The 19,674-nt window shown below is 54.0% G+C and overlaps 1 protein-coding gene across 8 annotated transcripts in view; it reads left to right on the forward strand.

Annotated features, from left to right (window-relative positions):
* The window catches only part of FBLN2 (fibulin 2), an 83,905-nt gene that overhangs the window by 17,563 nt on the left and 46,668 nt on the right, over positions 1-19,674 (forward strand). For 4 of the 8 annotated variants that reach the window (XM_082729252.1, XM_082729248.1, XM_082729249.1 and 1 more), the window contains one exon: positions 9,671-11,020. In XM_082729252.1, the coding sequence (XP_082585378.1) occupies positions 9,730-11,020 (1,291 nt within the window). In that variant the 5' untranslated portion in view covers positions 9,671-9,729. Of the gene's footprint in view, positions 1-8,537; positions 8,617-9,670; positions 11,021-19,674 lie in introns of those variants that run through there. The other 4 variants (XM_082729255.1, XM_082729254.1, XM_082729251.1 and 1 more) reach the window with 4 other exon arrangements.

Below are 19,674 nucleotides of genomic sequence, written 5' to 3' on the forward strand. Positions count from 1 at the left end.
GCCACTCACCTCTGCTTTTGTCCTCTTTCTCTCTCAAATAAATAAAATTGTAAAAAGAAAATAAACCTTCCTGGAAAGCCTGGGTCTGGTGTTTGGCATTCCCTTGGCACCAAGGAAGTGATCATTGAGCATGAACCTAACTAACAGCTATAATTCCGACTCACATTTTGTGCCAAGAACAAGTTTATTTTTCCCAATGAACTAGATGACTTCCTCCGATCAGACAAGGAGTTCTGGGTCATCCTCTAATTTCCCTTCTGACTTTGGCTGCCAGGAAGCTTACGACCTAGGGGGAAGTATCTGGGGCAGCCCTTGTTCCCTGTGGAGCCTTCAGTGTGGGTCCTTGTTTCCTCCCCTCTCTGTGCTCTTCCTAGTATTCACTTCCGGCTCTGCAGTGCATGTGTTTTTACTCATTATTGTAGTAAAATACATGAAATAGAAGATGGACCATCTTGGCCACTTTTAAGTGGACATTTTGGTGCCATTAAGCACATTCACGCTGTGGTACAGTCTTCCCCGCCGCCCATCTCCAGTACTTCCTCATCTTCCCAAACTTGAAACTCTCCCCAGGAAACAGCTCCCCACCTCCCAGCCCTTGGCACCCACCACCCTCCTTTCTGTCTCTATGAACTTGATGACTCCAAGGACCTCACGTGAGACCTACAGGATTTGTCCTGTGGTACCTGCCTCGTGGCACTTAGTACATTGTCTGCAGTATCTGTCCACGCTGTAGCCTGTGTCAGAACTTCCTTTCTAAGGCTGAAGAATATTCCAGTGTAGGTATAGACTGTATTTTATTCATCTGCTCATTGCTGGGGGGAACACCTGGGTTGTTTCTGCCATTTGGCTATTGAGAATAATGCTGCCATGAGCATGGCTGTACAAATATTATTTTTAGTATATACTTTGTTACCTTTCTGAGCCTGGGGTGATCTCAGACTGAATTATAAATTAAAGGTAGGTTTGGGGACATTTTTTAGGACTATACTGTTTCATTGGCTTCTGCATTTTGTATGTGTGCGTGTGTGTGCGCGCACGCGCCTGTGTGTGAGAGACACTGTGGCCACTGCTGGTGTCCCATCTGGACCCTCTCATCCCCCAGATGCTTCAGGTGTTGGCTGCTAATGGCTCCCACCTGTGTCCTTCTGCAGCTGCTTGCCCTTGGCCAACAGGCATTGCCTCCCACTACATGCCTGGAAAGTAATCCTTACCTCTTCACCCCACTGTGGTCCTTGGCCAGTGACTGACGGATGTCCCCAAGTGGGACATCCCCAGGAATCAGACCAATGCTGGGCTCTAGCCAATACAACCTCTTTGCCAAGTTTTGTCCCCCACTAAGTCACATATACGAGAACCCATGTCAGGTTCTGCTTCTGGGCATCACCATCTATGACAGTGTGTAACTCCCATATTCCCTCCTGTGTTGTGTATCTTGTATAACTGTGGGATGCAGTTGGAATCGGATAGGACCAATACACTGTTGTCTACTAGGCCACTTGGGTAGTAGCAGGCACTTGCAGGGGGACAAAATTCCCACTGTCTGCCACTTAGAGAAAAGAGGGATCCTAACCCAGGAGACTAGGACATTCAGGAGGGGACGCCGGGCAGGAGGGAGCAGAAACTCCCACCTCCTCTGGGCCTCCCTCCTTTGGGCGTAGATAAGAGAAACCCAAGGCGCAAGTGGGTCCAAGGAGACAGTGAACCAGTGATGCCAGTGGGGAGTGAACGTGGACTCACCGTGGACCAGAGGGGCTCTGCTGGCAGGCCCTATCCTCTGGTTTTCCTTGAGATGATGGGGTCTATTCAGTGCAAAGTGTTCAGATTTTAAATGTTATACCACTAAACTGATGCTACATTAATGACATTGGAAGGTTAGAATATCAGCAACTGATTCCAAGAGGACACGTGACCCCCAGATGTGCCCTGTGAGCAGCCTCTGGTTGGACTTGGGAGCAGGGGGCAGCTGTTCTGGGCAGGCTTCTGGGAGGAGCAGGGCCCAGGTGGTCCTGATGACTCACATGTTTGTGACTGGTGTGTCTACAAGTGCCTTGTATGTTTATTTCTTCTTTCCTTCCCCTGCTGCTTGAAAGTCCCAGTGTTTTGTTATAGATGTGACTTGTTTAAAAGAGAGATCCCCTGGAAATATTTAGAAAGTATTGAAGCCATACCAGCATCAACCTGAGCTTTTCCTCTTGTCTGGGGTTGCCCTGTAAAAAATGTGGGATGCCCAGTTAAATTGGAATCTCAGATACATGATGTCTAAGTACATCCCCTGTATTGTGCAAGACGTACTTATGCTAAACATTTGCACATTGCTTATCTGAAGTTCCCCCATAACTGCGTGTCTTGTCTTTTTATTTGCTCTCTTTGGCAAGCCTGTTCTTGTCGGGATCAGAAGGATCAGAGGACTGGGGAAGGGAAGCATTTCCTTATCATGTGGCTTGATGCTATGTGAAGCCAGACCCCACTTTCGATAACAGCACTGGTGATGAATCAGGGTCTCCTGGGGCCATGTGGGGAGGGGTTGCAGCATGGCCTTGCCAACCCAGAAAGTTCTCATCCTGCTCTGCTCTGGATGGCAGCTGTGGGAGGTGGTGGCACCTTCCTGCGGGGATACGTGTTTGAGTTTTGGGGTGGCAGTCCTGAGGGCGGTGGAGAGAGGAGCTTGTAGCCAGAGCAAGGGAGGGTCATTGAGGTTCGAGCAGCACCCCAAAGCACCTCTGATTTTGCTATGCCAGAGATCTCCTTCCCTGACAAGGTCCACACCCCGCACCCTGGGGTGGGGGGTGGGGAGGAGAGTAGGCCCTGTCTCTGGGGGGATGCTTCCTGGGAAGAGACCCTTCCTGAGTGTGCACCCACCCCCACCCATGAGAACCTGAGCCCAGGCTACCACAGAATCCCCACTGCCCCTGCCCACAGCAGGTGTCCCATAACAAAAGACCAAAGCTATTAGCAGCCTGGACGGTGACCTTGACCAGCCTGCTGATCCTGCCTGGAGCCTGCTCCAGGACCTCCAGTTCTGGAATTCAGGGACTCACTCCATGGAGCTGGATGCACTCCCAGATATGAGTGTCGGTGGCTCCCTGGCCTTCAGTCCCACCTCCACACCCGTAGTGGCTGCTTATTGTGAGGAGTGGCAGACGGAAACCCAGAATACCAGAAAGGACATCAGGCAGCCATCATCTAGATTCGACAGTTGCGAACATTTGGATGTTTTGCTTTTGACTGCTATCCATGCTGAAATATGTCAGGGCATCTCATAGGCATGATGGCTAAATAAAGGATTAATAAAAAAAATGTGAAAGTATTTGGTGGCCATCACACCTCACAGAATGATCGGCTGGTCCTCAGGCCATCCTGGAACCCTTCAGTGAGCAGAGACAGCTAGCTGGCTTATTGGTTTGTTCACACTGGGGCCGATTAGGAGCCCCGCACGAACTGGGCTATTTTATCTCAGACCTGTGTGGGTCTAGAGCAGCCTCTCCTCTGTCTGCTTTTCCTATGTGCTGAAGCTGTGGGTGACATGTGTCCTGTGGAATGTCCCCCAGCCAGATTGTCTGTATTTCACTGCTTAGATCCCAGTGGTTTTGGTTACCTATCGCTCTGTGACCAACATCCCCGACCCCTGGCAGCTGAGAGCAACAGTCACACAGTCAACAGAAGTTGGTCAGAAATTTAGGCAGGCCTTGGCTCCTTCAGTGGTGTTCACCTGGCCTTCCGGGTGGATGGGGGCCTCCAGAATGGACTCACAGACCCAGGGTTGCAACCAGGAGGAATGGATGCTGGGCTCCTGTGATCCCACCATCAGGGTGCTTACATGCCTTTCCTGGTGACTCTGTGCCCTCAGAGACCCAGGTGGAAGTTGCCAGGCCTCGTACAGGCAGCTCAGTATCCCCACTGCCAAATTCCCCTACTTGGAGCAGTTGGGAGTTCTGAGTCTCACTGGTTACATGACTCCCCAGGCCCATCCCTCAACCAGTTGTAGTGAAGGGGGGATGAGCTTTGTGGATGGGCTGGGAGTGGTCATGTGGCCATGCCCCCCTCACCATGGAGCTGGGTGCAGGAAGAACCCCGGCCCTGAATCCTCCCTCAGGCTGCTGGGGTTCCTGCTTCTAGAAGGGCCCTGTTAGGACATGGGATTCTTTTTTTCCTTCAGCTAGACCTCAGGCACTCATAGTTGAGTTAATTATACTCCTCAGCTAATAACACACTATTATCTTGGTCTCTGCGGGGTCCTGCTTTTATTTTATTGGTCGGTTTATTCCCATTATCTCTGTTCCCTGTGCCATTCCATTTGCCCACTATGGCAGACTTCCAGCTCTGCTTAGTGTGTATCTGTTTCCCTGTGTTTTGCAAATGGTGTGTTTTACTTTGGGCATGTGTATTTTTACTCTACATGAATGGTATTGGGCTAGCTTTTTCTACTTCTTACCTGTTCCACTTCGTGTTCTAGTTTCAAGGTCCATCCGTGTTGCTCTGTGCACAGCACATCATGGACTTAGCATTCTCTGGGGTCCTCACAGGGATGTGTCTGGCAGAGTCCCAGCAGGAAAGGGGATCGAGAGGAGTGGTTAATGAAGATACCTAGAAAAGAGATATGGGCAGAGTTGGGGGAACTAGGGGACATGTTTGGAGTCATGGTTGTGGGTGGGGAGCCCTTAGCACCCTGGGCCTGCAGGGGCGGGGATGACATCCTGAACACAGTAGGGTCACCCTACTGGAGTCCTAGCCGTCGCTGGAGGGGGCAGCCATCACCAACCCCTGCCCTCGGGGGAAGGGGGGTGGGAGGCGGGGAATAGATACCACACCCTTTGATCTCCTATCAGTGGCAGGCATTGAGGGGTGCAGGATCCTCCGGGATGCAGGCTGGAGAGGTCAGCCTCCCAGGTGCAGAGCAGGGTGGAGGAGGAGGGCGGGGAGTGGATCTAGGACAGGGAACAGCATCAGGGCCTGCGCCTGCTCGGTCCCCACCTACCACTGGACGAGTACCCAGTGACCACTGTGGGCATGTGGATCTCTGTAGATTTCTTTGGATAGCTCACTTGGCAGGGGGACGCAGCGTGTGTGCATGGCATATGCTTGTGGACCTGACTGCATAGGTAGCCCTCTCCAAGGTGTCCGCTCCCTGGTCACATGGGGCAGTCGGCCTTGTCATAATCACAGTTTTGTTATTGTGAATGTACATACATTATTAGCCAGCTTGCCAGTGGGATGGGTGCAAGGCAGAAGCTGTGCAGGTTTAACTGCCTTTCTCTGTTCCCTGGAAAGTTCCCACCTTGGGAATGTGTGACCCAGCCTGCCAGCACTGGGCAGCCTGGCAGGAGGTTCTTTGTTTGTGACCACAGTCTGGCTGCTGGGGTTCCCCCCTGCAGGGAGGTCAGCCTCCATTTCTCAGCCCCTCCCCTTTGTGGCTCCTCTTTTTAGATTGCAAGGGGGGGATGTCTGCAGAAGCCAGATGTGAAGGGGGCCACTTGCTGTGGGGGCCATGGGAAAATAGCAGCTGGAGTCTCCAGGAGGGACATGTCTGAATCTGAGAACCAGCAATGTTGAGATTGGGCCCTCCAACTTCTCACCTGTGTGTTTCCAGCCCCACTTGCTTATGTCCAATGACAGGGAGCTCACCTCTTCCCCCTAGGAGCCTGGTCTAATGCTTGACCTGGAGAGAGCTTTGCCCTTATGGAGCTCTGTGGAGATCTGTTCCCCTCCACCCTTCATACACACCTGTAGGTCCTGCCCTGCCCCGAGTGGCTGTGGAGATGGACCCGGGCTTTCTGAATTGCTTTTCTCCAGGTGAGCCACCCTCAGGGGCCCAGGACCCTCCTCAGTGGGCCATCTTCTCTGAATATATCTGCGTTTGTCCCACCCTTCAGACAGCACCAGAAGGCTCTGGTGCAGTGTGTCATGCACCCTAGACTTCCATTCTTCTAGCTGGAGACCACAGTGGAACTGGGGGGACCCTGAATTCAAGCACACCCAACCATGTGTAAGTCAGCGATAAGGCTACATAGGCTCTTGGGAGAGCAGGAGCCCATACCCCGTGTGATTATCTCAGTGTGGCTCAGGCTTGGTGGTTTTCAAGAGGAGTGAGAAATTTTCTCTTCTTTTTTAGAAACCTGAATTTTCATGTGAACATTTCCAGTTTGTAAAGGCTGGTTAACTAATTTAAGACTAAAACCCACTGTGTGGGACAAGCAAAACACAAGAGTTGGCTGACAAAACTCCAGAACCCGTAGGCCCTCTGTTGTGATCCGAGGTATGCTGGAGCCTCTCCGTTGTACGCAAATGCAGAAACGAGGCTCAGAGAGGACAAGAGCCTTGTTCAGGGTTGCACAGCAGATGAGTACACAAAGCCAGGGCCTCGGGTTAGGGTGATGGGTGAACCCAAGATCTAGAATCACCTCGATGCAGGCAGAATGTGATGCTTGGGGTGGGGAAGGTCCAAGGCCAGGGCACCCAGGGGGTTGAGAGGAACTAGGGGACCAACTTGTGGGAGAATGTGAGGTGGAATGGAGTGTGGCAGGGCTGACTGGGAACAAAGTTCCTCTGGGAGAAGGCTGCCAGCCTGGTGGGCATATTTGCATCTTGGGGATGCATTGTTAAAGGTTTGGCTCTTGGTTCGTAAAGGTTTTTTTTTCTTAAATGACACTATTTAGAGTGGACTCGGGCTGCTTTCGGGCCTTCATGTCCCACCATCTCCAAGTAGAGGGTCGTTGACCTGGTCAAGGGGGATCACAGACCCCAATTCTCCTAGATGCCCACCAACCTACCTCCTGAGATGGCTTCTTAGCTGGGGGATGGGGAGGGTGTCCTTCCACATCTTTACGAAATTCATTTGGACTTTGCTTGGGCTTCTCAAATTTGACGTGTCCCAAACTGGGCTGCACATCCCTCTGATGAGGGAGCAGGAGGCTGACTGAGGACAAAGCAAAAGCTGGCACCTTGCACCCCCTCTCCACCCACTCCCCTCAGTAATATGTGTGACATTCCTCAGCCACCCCTGGCTGCCCTAAAGGAAAAGCAAATAGTTAACTTGCAGAGATCACAACCCCGCAAGCCAGGAGTCTCCCTTGGTTTACCAGTGTCCTAGAGATTTACAACAAAGAAGCTATCTAACAATAGCACAATTTCCAGAGGCAAATAACTCAGTTCCTCAAGCCCTAAATAAAGTTAAATTTCTTCTAAACCCAAATCTCACGAAAAAAGACGCTTGATAGCAGCAATGTGAATGGCTTGCCAAAAGACAACATTGATCTAGCAGCAAGACCTCCTGTACCCCTGCACCTTGTAGGCCCTCTTTAGCATATGAAAGCTCCGTTGAAACCTCCCTTTTCCTCACCTTCCCCCAACCGCAGGGTACATAACCTGCCATCCCTCACAACCCCAGGCAGCAGCTCTTTCTGCCCACGGGTCCTGTCCCCGTGCTTTAATAGACCACCATTTTGCACCAAAGATCTCTCAAGAATTCTTTCTTGGTCATCGGCTCTGGACCTTACCCCACCGAACCTCACCTAGGTTCTAGAACTTTATCACCTCTGCAGGCCTTCCTTTGGAAGCCTCCCCTGCCTTGGGAAGCCAGAGCTCCATCCTTCCAGGTCCCTCGGCTCTCCCAGACTATGGTAGCCTTCTGCTGTTCCTCATCTCCCACCTGCTCATCCTGCCTCAGGCCTTTTACACTTGCTGTTCAGTGGCCTACAGATGGGCCTTTACCTCAAGATATTCACGTGGTTGTCTCCTTTGATTCACTCAGGTCTCAGATGAAGTGGCAGTTCCTTAGAGAAGCCTTGCTTGACCATCCTGGCTAAAATGGGCTTTCCCGCAGCCCTAGTCACTTCCTATTCCACTTCCTTGCTTTCTGTCATTTATTTCTTCATTGTCCTTGTTACTGCCGGGTATTAGTCATCTGGGCTTTGCTGTGGGTGTATTACTTGCTTCCCCACATCAGAGACTCTGCACTGGTGGAATGGCAATGGAGCTGTCTTATTTTTGGAGAACCCCCCAATTCTAGAGGTTCATGGCACATAGGACCTGTTCAGTCCGTTCTGATTGACTGGCTGGCAGAGGCCGACCTCCTTGTTTCACTGTGCTGGGTGCTGAGTCACTGTCACTGCCCTCCTCGACTCAGGTCCTTGTACTCCACTCCAGTCCTGTCTGCTAGCCCTGTCCGGGGCATTGCTTGGGGGAGGGGGTTGGGGCGGGGTGGATGCTTGAGCCTGAAGTCGCTTTCCTCTTGACACAGTGGTGACTCTGCTCCCTGCTCCCTCTCTCCTCTTCTCAGAAACTTTTATGAAGTTATTGTTACATTGTTTGAATGTTGAAATGTTTGAAATTATAATATTTATAGGTTTAAAATGACAAGTACTTAAAATGCTAGAGAAGCCACTTTATTGTTTTTTCTCCCCATCCCCCACCCCCTTTTTTAGAAAGCCAGACAATTTTAGCAAAGCCACTGCAAACAATAGCTCAGCCTCACTGCCGTGGGTGGAGAAGTAGCCGGTGTCTGGGAAGGGAGGGCAGGGTGAGGGCGGTTCTCACTGGGATTGGGGCCCTTTTCTTGCTGGAGCAGGGAAGCCTCCACGGGGCTCGGGGCCATGGCGTGTTGGGGTCAGCTGCTCTCAGGTCCCATGGGCTTTGCAGAGGAAGAGCTGAGTGGGGTTGTGGAGGGCAGGGAGGGCATCTCCCAGGGCAGATGGGAGGTGAGGCTGGGTCTGGGGTGGGCCCAAGGAAACAAAGAGAAGGGGTAGAGAGTGGAGAGCTATTCCTGAGGGAGAGTGGACAGAACATGGGGATGGGGTGTTAAGGAGAGCAGGTATCTAGAAAAGTTCTGGGAATGGTGGTAATGTTCATGGAGGGAGCTGAGGACATTAGCAGGAAGCCCCTTTGAGGCTAAGCTTGTAGTCCAAGGACGGGGTGGGGGGGTGTCTCCTGTCTGGCGGTGTTCCTGAGCCTTGCGGTCTGAGGGCTCCGGTGGGGGGCTTGGCTGGCTGCGCCGTGGCCTCAGAGCGGGTTTGTTCCTGCCTATCATCTACCTGACCATATCCTCTGGCTGGCCGTCCAGCCTCTCAGTGGATGGCTGGGGATCGAGTGGGACTTCTGTGGGGAGAGAAATCGTTTGGGCGATCGTGTGTGTGTGTGTGTGTGTGTGTGTGACTTCCTGTGGCGTCCTGGCATGTGGATGAGCCTATGCGTGAGACAGCGTGAGTAGCTGTGTATGTGAAAGACCACGGTGTCTGTCACCAAGGGTGTGAGAGGCCAGACATATGCCCTGAATGAGTGTGACTGAGTGAGGGTGCAGGGGTGCGTTTGGGGGTGCTGTGGGGCCGTGGGCAGGAGGCTCCCACTCAAAGGGCCTGTGTCACAAGGCGGGGGGGTGGAGGGGTCAGCATCCCCAAGTTGGGGTCACGTTAATGACTGTGCGCCAACACCTGGGGCACGTGAGCGATGGCAGTGCATCTGAGTGGACATGTCCAGGAGCGTGCGCACGTACCGTCCAGTTGGGGGGGGCACTATCCTGCCACATGCGTGTGCTGTACTGGGGGCACTGTCCAGCTGTGTGTGTGTGCTGTACTGGGGATGCTGCCCAGCCACGTGCATGTGCTGTACTGGGGGGGCTGTCCAGCCGCGTGTGTGGTGGCCCAGGGGCGCTGACAGCTGTTCTTTCCTGTTCCCACAGAGCCTCGCAGCAAAGGAGGCGGTTCAACTGAAGGCAGCCCTTGAGCCAGCTGTGGGAGCATGGCGTGGCCCCGGGAGCAGACCTGGCTGGCCGTGGTCTTGGCCATGGCCCTGGCCCTGGGCCCAAGGGCTGGCGCGGCAGCCCCGAGGCAGGACTGCACGGGCGTCGAGTGCCCACCGCTGGAGAACTGCATCGAGGAGGCACTGGAGCCGGGCGCCTGCTGTGCGGTGTGCGTGCAGCAGGGCTGTGCATGCGAGGGCTACCAGTACTACGACTGCCTGCAGGGTGGCTTCGTGCGCGGCCGCGTGCCCGCTGGCCAGTCCTACTTCGTGGACTTCGGCAGCACCGAGTGCTCCTGCCCACCGGGTGGTGGCAAGATTAGCTGCCAGTTCATGCTGTGCCCGGAGCTGCCCCCCAACTGCATTGAAGCTGTGGTAGCAGCCGACAGTTGCCCGCAGTGCGGCCAGGTGGGCTGTGTCCACGCTGGACGCAAGTATGCTGCCGGCCACACTGTCCACCTGCCGCCCTGCCGGGCCTGCCACTGTCCTGACACAGGGGGCGAACTCATCTGCTACCAGCTCCCTGGCTGCCGTGGGGATGCTGGAGGTGTGCCTGCGGCTGCCGTGGGAAACTTCTCCGACACAGAGGAGGGGGACCCCGAGCGACACTATGAAGACCCCTACAGCTACGACCAGGAGGTGGTCGAGGCAGAAGCTGCAGCAGCCCTGGCGGCCGAGCTCCAGGCAGGTGCCGGGGGCCCGGCTGCTCTGGGAGGTGGCAGTCAGCCATCCTCTGCCCTCCAGGCCACCCCCTGGCCAGCCGCCCTCCCTAGGCCCACGGCAGCTGCTGCCCTAGGTCCCCCGGCCCCCATGCAAGCCAGGAGAGTGACAGAGGACAGCCATGGCGAAGGGCCGGAGAAGACCGAGGAATTGGTCATCAGGGAGCAGCCGGCAGCAGGTGGCCCCAGGGGGCTGGATGAACCACCCATTCCAGGCCCAACTGGGCCTGGTCTCCCTGTCCAAGAGGACAAGGCAGAGGCGAGGGCAGGGCCTGAAGAGAACTTAATCCCGGAAGCCCAGGCCACCCCTGACAGTGCTGGGCAGGAGGGAGCCGTGCCTGTTCTGGGGTCAAGCACGACCAGTGTCCCCCCATCACAGGGCACACCGAACTCTCCTGGGGGCACGACGAAGCCCAGCATCCACACCATGCTGACCCTATCTCCCCACGAGGCAGCCTGGGTCCCACCCACACAGGAAGTGCCCAAGCAGCCACCGGTTCTGCCCCATTCTCAGCCAGAGGAGGACACAGACCCCAACTCTGTTCATTCTATCCCCAGAGGTGACCATGAAGGTAAGAACCCATTCTAGTTCCTCCAGGGGCACTTAGCCCAGGGAAAGACAGCCTCAGGGCCCTGTTAGGGCCCCCAGCTCTGCAAAGTTGCCTGGGGCCAGGGAAGCTGGATCTGTGGGGCCAGGCTACCCATGGTCAGCCCAACCCCCACACTATAAGGCAGGGGGCACTGAGATGGCGCTTTCTTCCCAGCTGCACTCCTGGGGCCAGAACGGTGGGTAAGGGTGAGGTCCCTGTTGTGGTAGGTGCTGGGCTACCTGGTGGGGCTATGGTTGAAGGGCTCTTAGGTATACCTTCTCAGGGCTAGAGTTCCTCAAGGAAGGTTCCAGCTTGGGTGCAGGTGGGGCCCACTGGGGTCCATGGGTGCCCTAGAAGGAAGTGAAAAGTTTCACAGACCTGGTCCAGCTCCATCCACCCCCTCCTGACAGTAGCCTCGGGTCATGGCTGTGTTCTTGGTCTCTGAGCTGATAGCAGAAGGGACATGGTCTCTCCTGGGGGCTCCCTGTGAGAGCCTAGGACCAGACCTGCCATGCACGCCAGCCAGGGTTCCTGTTAACACACACGTCGTTCTTGTCCCTGCTCTGTGCTGCACCTGCCGGGGCTCCCACCTACTCAGAATAGAAGCCAAAGCTCTCTCCAGGATCACAGGCTCTGCCCTGGTCAGCCCGTGACCTTCTGGATCACCTCTCCATCACCCTTTTCTTAGTCTCTTCTGGCTTCTGTTAGAAAAATGCCAAAGACTGGGGGGCTTACCCCACAAGCATTTATTTCTTAAAGTTCTGGTGGCTGGGAAGGCCAAGATCAAGGTGCCGGCAGACCTGGTGTCTGGTGAGAGCCCACTTCCTGGTTTGCAGATGGCCATCTGCTCATTGTGTCCTTGCATGAGAGATGAGGGTGCATCTCACTGAGATACACAGAGAGGGAGCAAGTTTTCTTGTGTCTCTTCTTGGAAGGGTACTGGTCCCATCATGAGGGATCCACCCTCATGGCCTAATTATATCCCCAAAGGTTCATCTCCACATACCATCCCTATCAGGTTTTTTAAAAATTTTGTTTATTTATTTGAGAGAGAGCGCATGAGCAGGGCTGGGAGGGGCAGAAGGAGAGGGAGCAGATGAGTCTCCATTGAGCAGGGAGCCTGGTGCGGAGTTCCATCCCAGGTCCCCGGGATCATGACCTGAGCCAAAGGCAGATGCTTAACTGACTGCCTCCTGCCAATTTGGGTTTTAACATACAAAGTTGGAAGTGGGGCCTAAACACTCAGTCCCTATTGACCTGCTTAGCACTGGCTTCCTAGCCCCTTTCAGGTACCCTGAAGCTCCAGGGCCTTTGCACTTTACACCTCCTCTTGAAATGCTCTCTGAGGTGTCCATGTGGCTCATTCCTTCCCTCTATATGCTCTCATTTCCAGGTCACCTCCCCAGAGAGGCCTTCTCTGAGCACCCAGTTAAAAGAGCACTCCACCTTCCTCTTATCCTGCTTTAATTCCTCCTAGCAATACCTCATATGATAGCACGTAGTTGACTTGTTTAATGTTGTCACCCCTAGTAGAATGGTAGTGCCATGAATGGAGGGACCACATCTGTCATCTTCTCTGCTATACCTAAGGGCTCTGGCAGGGCCTAGCAACACAGTTGGTGCTGGGTAAATATCAGGTAAATAAACGAGTGAATCAATGGGGGCTTATCCTTGGTCATCCTAGCTTCCTTGCCATCCTATGAACACCTTACACCGACATATCCCTTTTCTCCCACCTATTTGCTCACACTGTTCCCAGCCAGCTCAGGCAGCACCTCCTCTAGGAAGCCTTCCCTGAATCTTTATGCCTTGTCTGATGCCCTCACCACTAACCTTCTCCAGCTCCCTGCCTCACCTCTGAGGTACCCTAAGCAGTTGTCTGGTCGTCTAGACATCCCTCCCCATAGCTGAGAGTCTGTGTCTTGTTCAAGCTAATACCTAAACCTTCGCTATAAACCTTCATTAGGCACTGTGACGGTCCTAGTGGGCCCTGGGGAGGCAGAATTGGACCCCCATGGCCCATGTCTACAGACTGGGGGCTGTGAGGGAGGGATGTCTGGGTGGTGGTGGGGGAGGAGGGGGTATGAGTGGGGTCCAGGATTTCTGCAGCATTCCCATATACCTACCTTGCTGCTGCCCACAGCTCTGTGGCCTTGGTCTCTTAACTGTCCTGGGCCCCGTTTTTCCCATCAGTCAAGTACTCCAGCCCTCATTGGACATAGACTGTGTGCAAAGCCTGTGCACATGTAGGGAGGGGTGAGACTGCAGGCTCCTCCCGACTTGGTGGGAGGATCAGCTCCCCCGACCCAGCCCAGATGGTTCTCCTTCCAGCCCCATCATGGAGAGTGGGGCACAGAACTCACCTTTGCCGAGTGAGTACCTCCTAGGTGCCAGACCCCATTTCTGATCCTTCCTACAAGCTGTGGAGGTGGGGGTTCTTGAAAACCAAGCACATCAAGGTCAGAGAGGTGTGGCTTGTGTCCCCAGGTCACACAGTGGGAGTTGGTGGGCTGGATCCAGGGCAGTGGGCTTCAGTGGAATCCTCCTTACCCAGCACTGAGCCTACAGGATGTGGGGAGGCTGCATGGGGTGGGGGGAGCTGTAATGAAGTACATGTGTGCCCGGAGAGAGCTTGCAGGCCTGGCTTTGGAGTATGGCGCACGTAGTATGTTTGGGTTGCTGCCTCTGAGGGGTTCCAAAATAGACACGACTCCCACCCCCCACCCCCGCCTCTCGCTCCAGAGGCCTCTCTGTGGTTCCAGGCCTTTGGAATCTTGGAGACTTACTTTGTTCTCAGGAGCCCTAGGTTTTTCTGTTTTGTTTTTGTTTTTTCCCTCCTCTGCCCTGTGCTTTCTCAAATGGATCTTGGGGTGTGGCCTTTGATGAGGGCTGCTTTGGGGCAGGGGCCTCTGATGGGGTGTCCCCTCTCCCATCCAAGGGCTGTCCTGGCAGAGGGCCCAGCCCACGCAAAGCCCGGAGATAATTAGCAGGGCACGGACAGGCAGCTGCATTTTTTGGTGTGCGAGGAAAGGAAGGTGTGGGAAGTTGGGAGCAGGGGGACTTGTCCTAGCCAGATAAACAAGGGCTGGCCTGCCACTCACCACCCCCGTCCATCTTTCCTCCCCTCCTCACCCTGGGACCAGCCATCCCCTGCCAGCTCATGAGCTCTGCTCCACTCCCTGCACAACTCAGGCTAGTGGCTTACCGTTCTGTGCCTCCTTTCCTCCATCCATCAGCAACGGGGAGGCTCCTGCTTCGTGGGGATGTCTTGAAGAGAGGAGCTGATTCATGTCCAGTGCTCGGCAGGAAGCTTAGCCCTTGCTGAGTAATTAAAAATGTTAGCTACTGGTTGTTACCCTCCACTCTTCATTCTACCTGTTTATTTCCTCAACAGATGTCTGTGGCCTACCCTCTCTGCACTGGGGGCTGTGCCTGTGAATGAGGCCAGCGCAGCCTCTCCCTTCCTGAGGTCTCCTGGAGGCAGGAGGGTGTTTAGTGGATAGGCACACACACACAGATTTCTTCGTGGCCATAAAGTAGTACATGCTGCCCAGGAAGTGTGGGTGGTGGGAAGCCTGATGGGTGGGGGCCAGGGGCCTGATGGAGCATCCTTTGGGAAGTGGGGACCTTCTGTGGGCGAGGGCAGGGGCATCTCAAGTGATGGAGGGGCCCTCAGTGCAGAGAAGCTGGGGAGTAGCTCTGCCCTGCTTGCCAGTGGGGCCGGAGGAGAGGAGGACCATGGAGCCGGAAATGACCCCCAGCTATGTTGCCATGGCAGCCCTGGGGCCTGGAGAAGGAGGTTTCCAGCCATTGCCCCAGGACCGGCTGGGGTGGGGGTCTTGTCTCTGAGCCGGAGCTGTGCCAGGGATCCTGGCTGCCTCTGAGCATGTCCAGATGTGGCCTAATGGAAGCCATATGCCCAGCTCCCTGGGCTGGGGAGAAGGGGTCTGAAGTCTGTTGTCACTCAGGGGGCTTTGTGAGCATGCCCACCCCTTTTGCCACTGGACTGGCATGACCGAGGGAACCAGGAGACTGCTGGGCCCCAAGGGAGGGAGCCCTGGGGCAGGGTTGGCCCTCTGGAAGGCGGATTTTCTCCTTCCCGGGAAAGGCTCCAGCTGACCTCTGTGGGCCCCCCAGACCATGTGGCAGGTAAGGGGTCCCCTTCCTTGGGACCCATGTAACCAGGTTCTGCAGGGCAGGGGTCCTTGGATTTTCTGACATTCTGGCTAACAGAGAAACTTTAAAACTCAAGTAACTCTACCAAGTGCAGACATTGTCATGCTTGCGTCTTGCACGGGCACCATTATAAGCGTGCTGTGATAATTAACCCCTTTAATCCTCACCACCACTGACTTGGTTTACAGCAGAGGAATCAGATCCCTTGTCTGAGAACACACGTGCGGGGAGCGGTGGATCCAGGTTTCCCTCGTATTTCTTCGTGTCTTCATCCCTGTCATTTCTGAGTGCCTGGTGTGTGTGGGCTAGGACAGTGGCTGAATGTGCAGTGTGGAACAAAGCCCAGCCCAGTCCCTGCCCTCGGGGAGCTCACGGGTTAGTGGGGGAGATAGCCTGGAGTCAAATGGGTGTGATGTTCTGAGCTGTGACCAGGGCTGAGAAAGGAGGTGGGTATGCTATCTAAACCTATCTCTCAGGGATCTGACTTCTGGGGATCAGGGAAGGCTTACTGGGGGAGGTGATGTTTGAGCATGAGGCCTTGTTGACTCCACGGCAGGTGGCAAGCAGAGAGGGAACAGTGCTCCAGCAGAGGACACAGCACATGCAGGGGCCCTGTAGCTGGAAGGAGCGAATTAGATTGAAAGGAGGCTGTGTGGTTGGTATGAGGCTGGGGAGGGTATAGGGGCCACAGTGGTGTTGATCCTCAAGATGAAGATTTGGGTCTTTGTCCCAAAAGCAGTGGGGAGCCATTGAAGTTGTAAGGCAGGAGGCCAGTATGATCTTATCTGGTGACTCCCAGAGGGAGTGCTGCAGGAGAACAAAGGACTAGCAGTGGGCCTCTCCAGCATCTGTGGGTGTCCAGCACAACTCCCAGTGCCTCCACCCCCCCCTCCCAGAATTACCAGGCTGTGGCTGCTGGGACACAGGAGAGAGGGACTTGCCCAGATTCTCCTGTTCTCATTCCCCAGAGGATCCTTGCTCATCCTGCCCTCTCTTTTCCAGTCTTGGCCTATGGGAGATTTTAACTTGTGTGGGGCCTAAGGGAACCAGGCTGGGATTCTGGACACCTGAGCCCCCAACCCATGCAACAGAATCACCTCCTACTAGAGCCCCAGGCTCCTGGAGCAGGCAGGGGATGGAGGCAGCCTGTGGAGGCTGTGGCAGGAGAGCTCACAGGAGGGCCTGGCCAGCCCTTCCTGGGCTCAACCCTAACCACAGGGGCTGGAAATGGGGTCTGTGACTGTTTCGGGCTGGGTGGGTCCTGTGGAGAGCAATAAGACAGGCAAACCGGGGGCCCTGGCTCCCCACATCCACAGTGAGACCCTGGTCTGAAGCCCCCCACTTGCTCGTTGTATGATCTGGGGCCCAGGACGTCACCCCTCTGAGCCCCCATTTCCTTATTGGCCAAATGGCATGGTTGCGAGTGGCTGTAGTGAGAACGAGCATGTCAGGAGCGAGGCCTGCATGGAGCGAGGACATGGGCCAGTGTCACCTGCACTTGGGCCTGCTGTCCTGTTACGGCACACGTGGCTGGCTCTCCTCTGTCCACCTGCTAACTTCTTTCTGCAGAGCAGCATTGTAAGCCGTAGAATTTTGCTGTGACTATTTTGAAATTAGAAGATTTCATGTAAATTTCAGCTCTCTGTCTTTCCTGGAAAATTGGCAGTTGTGGGCACAACTGGCCCATGTGCTACTGGCCATCGAGGTTGTTGAGCGGAGGCTCTCTGCCCTTTGGACTGCGTAGGTGCTCCGTGTTCTGTGGGGTTGGCTGTCCTCGGTTTCATCAGCGGTCTGGCCCTGGTTGGCAGCTGGGTTGGGTCCTATACTGGGGGTACCTGTCGGTGCATAGAGTTTTTACCCTGTAGTCTGTGTGGTCATTCTATTTTATGGAAGAGAAACTGGCATCTGGTGGTGCGGGGGGGCTTTTCTGGAGGTCATCAGAGAGCCAGGCAGGGGGATGCAGGCTCCCAGTGGAGGGGTGGGTTCATGGCTCTCACAGGGGACCTGGAGCCATGAGTGGGTCCGAGTGGCCCTAGCTGGGCCCTCCCTGTGTTTACCTGCCCCAGACCATAGAGCACTTGGAAGAAATGGGGCAGGGGCCAAGGCTAGGCCTGTGGTAGTTTCTCTAAAACTATGTTATCTTTTTATTTTTCTTCTTCTCTTTTCTTTTCTTTTCTTTTCTTTTCTTTTCCCTCCCTGCCTCGCTGCCGCCCTCCTTCCCTTACCCTTCCGTCCGTCCGTCATTCCTCCCTCCCTCCCTCTCTTTCCCTTTCAGAACAGGTTTACTGAGATACAGTCACGTACCATAAAGCCCCCCCTTAAAGTGTATAATTCAGTAGCTTTTGTAAGAGTTGTACCGACATCACTGGGTGCCCAAGTTTAGAACATTGTCATCACTCCCCAAAGAAACCCCACACCTGGTAGCAGCCACTTCCCCTTTCCTCCTTCTCCAGCCCCCAGCCACCACCAAGCTCCTCCACTCTCTGTGGAGTCACATATTCTGGACATTCCCGGACACGAAGTCATGTAAGAGGTCGTCTTCGGGGACGGTCTTCTGTCACTTAGCATAATGCTTCCAAGGTTCGTCCGCATTGTGGCAGGCTTCACTACTTTGTGCCTTTCTCTGACTGAGGAGCTTTCCGTGTGGTGGTTGCACTTTGTTTTTCACCCATTCATCCACCGACGATTGAAGTGTTCGCACCTTCTGGCCCTCATGAGGACTGCTGACACTGACACTTGTGTATGTGCTTTCGTGCGGACAGAGGTTTCTGTTGCTCTTGGTAATATTCCCGGGAGTAGAGCTTCTGGGTCACCTGGTGACTGTATGTTTAATCACCAGATGAGCTGCCAGCCGGTTTCCCCAGCACCATTTGGCACTCCTGTCGACAGTGCATGAGGGTTCCAACTTTTCCACATCCTTGCCAACACTTGTTACTGTCTGCCTTTATGTTTTTTTTTCCCCCCCAGGGGAGGGGAGGGGCCGAGGGCGAGAGTGAAGAGAATCGTAAGCAGACTCCATGCTTAGAGCTCCAGGGCAGAGCCCCATGCCTGGCTCCATCTCATGACCCTGAGATCCTGACCTGAGCCAAAATCAAGTCGGACGCTTAGCAGACTGAACCACTCAGGCATCCCTTGCTGCTGAGCCTTTTTGAGTATAGCCATCCTAGTGTCTGTGAAGCGGTTGGTATCCGACTGCAGTTCTGATTTGCATTTTTCTGACTTGTGATGTTGATCATCTGTCATGAGCTTCCTTTAAAAAATTCTAGAAAACACAAAACACACAAGCACACATTCCATTAGCCATTAAAGTGATGACATCGCCACAATGTCATGTTGTTTCTGGAAGATGCTGCCAGATGCTCATGGGAGAAAAAGCATGAAGAAGGCAACTGATGTTGTGTTGTTCTGAAAATAGTGCTGATCTCCTGGATGCCTGGAAAGACCTCAGGGACCCTCCAGGGCCTGGGACCACACTTGAGAACCACCAGTCAGTCCATAAATACTAGCATTTTATGCACACTATTCTGCCCTGTGCTTTTTTTCTCTGACAGCATATCTTGGGACTCCTCCTTATCTTTATGCAGAGAGTTCCCTTACCAGCCAGCATGTCACTGTCCCCGTGGTCCGGCTTTTCTTTTTGGTCCCTACTGACAGATGTTCTAGTTGTTACTAGCCTTTTGCTGTTAAAAAGCAGTGTTCTAAGTGAATATCTTTATGCTGTGCCCTGGTACAGAGTGCTGGGTCAGTATGCATATGCATTTCTTTGTGTATTTTTTGTGAACTCATTGAAGTAAAATCAATAGAACTTACCAGAAGCATACGACTCAGTAACACATTTTCACAAATGGAACACACCCATGGGGCAGCCACTTGGATCACAAGCCAGGTCACCCCTTCAGTGCCTGTCCTGGGGAACCACTGCCCTGACTTCTAACAGCAGATGTTAGTTTTCTGTTCCTGGAGTTTTCTGAAGGGAACCAGAGGAGTCTGTTCTCTTTCACATCTGGCTTCTGAGGTTGGCTATGTTACCCACACTGGGGCTGGTCCTTTTGATTGCCGAGAGGTGCTCCGTCATATGGATGGACCCCAGTTTTGTTGTTTATTCTCCTGTGAAGGGGTGCTGGTGGTGTTTCCAGCCTAGGACCATCAGGAAGCATGTTTCTGTGCACCTGCTAGAACCAAGCTTTGGATGATCGCTGGCTCCAGTGTGCTCAGTGCTCAGCATGTTTATCCCCTCCGCAGACATTAGCTTGTCCTTTGAAAGCTGTGCCAGATTTTGGCCCATATCCGTAATACATGAGAATGCATTTCCTCATTATTGAACAAGTATTTATTGCATTATTCCAAGTGCTGGGGACAGAGCACCGTATCCAAAACCGATGGAATTCCCATCCCTTGTGGAGGGTCCACTCTGGCAGGCTTGGGAAGCACGCAGTCAGTCCCACGAATGTGTAAAATCT

Source organism: Mustela nivalis, assembly GCF_964662115.1.
Source record: "Mustela nivalis genome assembly, chromosome: 1".
Classification (NCBI taxonomy): domain Eukaryota; kingdom Metazoa; phylum Chordata; class Mammalia; order Carnivora; family Mustelidae; genus Mustela; species Mustela nivalis.